Source organism: Nematolebias whitei, chromosome 5 (genome assembly GCF_014905685.2).
Source record: "Nematolebias whitei isolate Nwh7 chromosome 5, NemWhi1, whole genome shotgun sequence".
Taxonomy (NCBI): Eukaryota; Metazoa; Chordata; class Actinopteri; order Cyprinodontiformes; family Rivulidae; genus Nematolebias; species Nematolebias whitei.
In genome coordinates, this window is record NC_056502.1 from 8,877,117 (window position 1) to 8,882,539 (window position 5,423).

Here is a 5,423-nt window from a genome sequence, read left to right on the forward strand (position 1 = left end):
TGTTAAATATGATGCACTTTATTGTTACAATAAGTGTTAAATATGATACACTTTATTGTTACAATAAGTGTTAAATATGATACACTTTATTGTTACAATAAGTGTTAAATATGATGCACTTTATTGTTACAATAAGTGTTAAATATGATGCACTTTATTGTTACAATAAGTGTTAAATATGATGCACTTTATTGTTACAATAAGTGTTAAATATGATGCACTTTATTGTTACAGTAAGTGTTTTATGATACACTTTATTGTTACAATCGGCGTGAACATCTACATGTTCTGTGTTGCAACTTCTTATTTAGTTTCAAGTTGACTGAACAGAGTGAATTGAACACGAGATGAATCTATTCAGAGTGAAACTCTTGCTTACTAAATAAGTTTTTAAAATTATTTTGTGTTGAAGTTTAAGAAACAAATAAGCTTATAAATTCTACACCAGCAGTTTATTTAATGTGTTGTAAATTAAAAATAAATGAAACGTTTTAAAGGCCAACATAACCTGCAAGCTAACAAACACACAGGTATGGAACTAGCACTGCTTGAAGGTATGCTTAGCACCTACTGTCACGCATGACAAAGTTTTAAATCAAACTTTAAATCTTTGGCTGTCTTTTAACCTTGAGTGTTATAAAATATATTATGGTTTGGTAATACTTAGGGTTTTAATTTTAATCCAAACAATGTCATAGATTTCATTAAGATCTGAGTAAAATGAGACATTTTTTTCAAACTGATATACAATTAAAAGAGAAAAGATAAACAATAAACACATCTAATGTATTATGGACAATGAAAACTAAATTTATATTCCACTGTTGTTTTACCCAATATGATCAGATTTGATTTCAGCTTTTGGCAACATTACTAACGGGTATAAACAGGGAGTAAACAAAAACATAAACACTGATGAGCATTTGAACAGATGCTTAATGAAAAAGTCTTCATAAGGACAAATAATTCATGGCACATGCAAGTGGAGACTAATAAATCTCCAAACAAATTAGCTGCAAACTCTGAGGAGATGCATTAGTGAGTTAATGGTAGCACACAAGATATTTGCAGGACATTTTCAGTTACTCACAATGGTGCAGGTGCAGGCTGTAAATCACAGCATGCCGAAGCATTAACCAGCAGTGATGCTCATTTACATTTTACAAATAGAAAAGCTTTTTGTACCTGCTGTTTGAGTGGCTTAAAAGGTGTTCGAGTGTCTCACAAAACAAAATGCAGACGACCCCATCTATGAATAGCGTCATCATTTCAGTAGTAAAGGCATCACGCTCGTAAATTTGGAGATTTGAGATTTTGTGGATCTACAGATTATTCTGAACTTATTCATGGATGAGCCAAAGTTGGAATACAAATTGATTTTAATAATATTTTGACTGGAAATGAAAAAAAAGTGACAAAAGCCTTAAAAACGTTACACTGTAGGCAATTAAGATAAATTTGAACGACTTTTCTTTTTCATCTAAAAAGCCCTATCAGAATGTTTTTGACTTGTCTCTGTAATAAATGTTTTTTTTTGCTATTGTAGCAATATTTTTTAAATTTGAACCACAACAGCTTCAACTCCATCCTTTGTCAACAGTTGACATGCAAATCCTATGAATAATTGGTCTTTAATTATAAATCTAAATTTGGCATAGTGATAAATAATTTTGTGCTTGACTCCATTTATTTATTTATTTAGAGTCAAATACATGAAATTGAAATCTAACTGTAATCTACATACTATGTTGACGTTTACACCCCAGAGTAATGGTTCAATTTCTTAGGACTTACCTTTTATTAATGAAAAAAAAATGCATTCAAGTTTTCTGAGCGCTCCTGTACTTATTGTAACATCAAGAGAGTAAACGGGCAACTTGGTCAGCATTTATGAATTTAGATACCCAGGACAAACATGAATAAATCAGCTAGCAGTTTCATCACCATTAGGGCTCTCATTCAATTTGTGCGAGGACAGGAAGGTTCCACGATGCAGACGGGACAAATATCAAGAAGATAATGATCGCTCAAGAGATTAAATATCTAGAAGTCATGACCAATCACTTAGACCTGAAGAAGCCTCTTGTATATTAGGCTAAATGCATTTCAAGAGCAAAATAAGTCCTCCTCTTTTTCACTCATACCCTTAAGGACACTTAAAATAGCCTCCAATAAAAGGCCTATTAATATTTTTAAAGTATACTTAACTTTGTTACCTTCAGCAGAAAAAAACTTTGTCTTCATAAGTCCATTTCATAGCAGGTACCTAATGTGTTACATTACAATTTTCTAGTCTCACCTCAGAAATGCTTCCATGAATCTACAAAAAGATACTGTTATCCTTAAAAGCATGTATTCATCTTGCTTTAGACCAGGGCTATTCAACTAAATTGCTCAGGGGGGCCACAGTTATGAAAGCTAAGAGCTCAGGGGCCGGACATCCAGCAGTCATTGTCATTAAGTAAATTTGTTTTAAAGTTTAAAATCTGGTTTTATTCAAAATTAACCCCTTGGTGGGCCGAACTGAGCTCACCTGTGGTCCTGATTTGGCCCCTGGGCCACCAGTTGAGTAGCCCTGCTTTAGACAAAGCCATCGGGTAAATACATTTCATTGTGTGTGTAACATCATGGTTCTGGTACAGAAAGCAGCCCGTCAGAGTCTGTGGTTTTGTATTCACATAAAAGAAGTGTCACATGTAGATGTGCTGCAGTACATACATGCTCCAGGTGTACGTGCGCCTGACTGGCGATGTCGTAGATCACGTCTCGGACGTTCTGTTCCCGGCTGCCACGGATGAAGTCCTCCTGAGAAGTGCCGTGCTGGAGAAAGACACAAAAACACAACCCATGCTGAAGATTTCATTTTGAGGTTACAGATGATTTGTCAATTTAACAAGTGAGACTATCGCTGCAATTCAGCTGGGCCCAGTTTAGCTCCGCTTCACACTGGGGCTGACTCATCTCTTTGGTTTGTTCAAAATACATTAAAGCAGCTCCAAGTTGGTTTCTGGTATATTCAGAATGGGCTCCTCTGTTCTGAAATACAAACATCTCAGACAACAGAATTTACCTATACTTCATTTAAGTGGCCGCTAAGATCAACCATATCCTCCATATGCATCATAATGATACTCATGCAGTTTTATAAATTAAATTATCGAGGTTAATTCTATTGCTTTTTCTGGTACCACTGTGTAAACAGTCAATTGTGTGAAAGTACAATTTCTTAACAAGATAAAATAGTTATAATCTTTTATAATAGGATTTTGTTGATACATTTTTGTTCTTTGCTAAATAAATATTCATGCCAAACACTATTATTGATGCTCCTGATAATGGCAGCAAGGGGATTACGTTTGATTTAGGGATGCACGATATTATCGGCATGGTATCGATATCGAACGATATTAGATAAAGTTAAATATCGGACATCAGCCATTCCATCAAAATAACTCACCAATATAAAAGACTTCTGTTTTAAGATCATTTTTAATTTAAGAAACTGTATATCTATTAATGCACTACTACTTATGCGCTTTTCACTTGTCGTTTGTGAACAGGTTTTTAGATTTGTGAAAATTTACAACTTTGCACCGTTCGAGTGTTGTCATTGTGTTAGAGAGAGTAAATATCATGAATAAATTTGACATTAAACATAATCCAAGTTGAAGCGTTACATCATTTTCAGCCCCCTTTTTGACATCTGAATTTGGTAGCAGGCCAAATTGACAAAGACCATGCAGAATAATGTATTTTAATTCCACAGCAGAGAAAGCTATATAGTCTCTGTAAGTAGGTCTAGGAAAAAATCTACAAAAAATTTAAAAAATAAAAATATCGGTATTGGTATCGGCCAAATACATTTTAACATATTGGCATATCGGCCAAAAATCCAATATTGTGCATCCCTAGTTTAATTTAAATAAATTGTCCTAAGTTCCTAAATAATTGCAGCATATGGACATTAGTCACATCAGCTGTTTCTGTAGGTACTGGTAAACACATGTAACGGGGAGCAGCCATTCACAAGTTTTGCTTACGATTTTTTTATTTAAAGGACATATTAACCATTGATATGAAAAAATAAAACTTAGATATACCTGAAAAAGAAAAATATATATTTTTTATCTATTTTTTCAGTTTATAAAATAGTTAATAGAAACATGTCAACTGCTCATTGAAATATTGCAATGCAAGAAAAAAAACATTTAAAACCTCTATTTGCCTAAATAAGACCTTCAAGAAAGCCAACTGTGTCTAATTCAGCATTAATTTGTAACATTTAAATAAGCCTAAAGTATTGTGGAAACTAGTCTAAGAGGTAAATGAAAAGTGTTTGGTAGTAGTGAACAAAGTCATATTCAGAGAAAAAGGGGTTGGAAAATGTGAGGAAAGAAACATCTTGCCTTCTGCTAAGCCTGGGGACAAATCAATTTTGCTTTTTGGTTTTATGTTGCAGTCAGTGGTACTAGTATCATTTCACCATCCTAAACACTCCTCAGCAGATGAAAGCTGAAGGTTTCACCATGAGTCTCACAGTCCCCTGATCTACTGTCATCAGAAACCTGCAGATGGGAGTCAGAGGGGCCGTGCATGAAAGTTCTTCCAGAAATCTCTTCAACCAAAAAGGAGCCTTTCAAAAAAAGATGACACATTAAAGGTAAAAAAAAAAAAAACTTTACATCAAAATTTGTCACAATGATAGACAATATGTTATATAATAATAATGATACAGTATGTTCTGAGGCTTCGTAAATGGTAGAAATGGTACCAATGGGCACTTGTGACCTGTTCAGGGTGTCCCCCGCCTAGATTCCTAGATGCCTAGATGCATAGATAGATGGATAGATGGATGGATGGATGGATGGATAGATGGATGGATAGATGGATAGATAGATGCATAGATAGATGGATAGATAGATGCATAGATAGATGGATAGATAGATGCATAGATAGATGGATGCATAGATAGATGGATGGATGGATATTCATATTGCCATTCCCTCTCGCTCCCTCAGATCATCCTCCTCCATCCTTTTGACTGTCCCCTCCGCCCGTCTCACCACCATGGGGAGCAGAGCCTTCAGTCGCTCTGCTCCCCGACTTTGGAACTCGTTACCACCTCACATTAGAAACATAAAGTCAATCTCACAATACAAATCAGAACTCAAAACACACCTTTTTAGATCTGCTTTTTCCACCTGACACAATTGGTTTTGCCTGATTTTATATTGATTTTATATTGATTTTATACATTGTCTTTTTTTCTTCCTTTCTTTTCTTTTCATCTCTTAGTTTCTGTTACTGCTGATTTTATTCTTTGTACGGTGTCCTTGAGTGCCAGAAAGGCGCCTTTGAAATAAAATGTATTATTATGATGGATGGATGGATGGATGGATGGATGGATGGATGGATGGATGGAT

The 5,423-nt window shown here is 34.7% G+C and overlaps 1 protein-coding gene across 1 annotated transcript in view; it reads right to left on the reverse strand.

Moving 5' to 3' along the window:
- The window catches only part of ndufaf6 (NADH:ubiquinone oxidoreductase complex assembly factor 6), a 28,295-nt gene that overhangs the window by 13,614 nt on the left and 9,258 nt on the right, over positions 1 to 5,423 (reverse strand). The window contains exon 8 of the mRNA XM_037676560.1: positions 2,719 to 2,820. Coding sequence (XP_037532488.1) covers positions 2,719 to 2,820 — 102 coding nt within the window. The remainder of the gene's footprint in view (positions 1 to 2,718; positions 2,821 to 5,423) is intronic.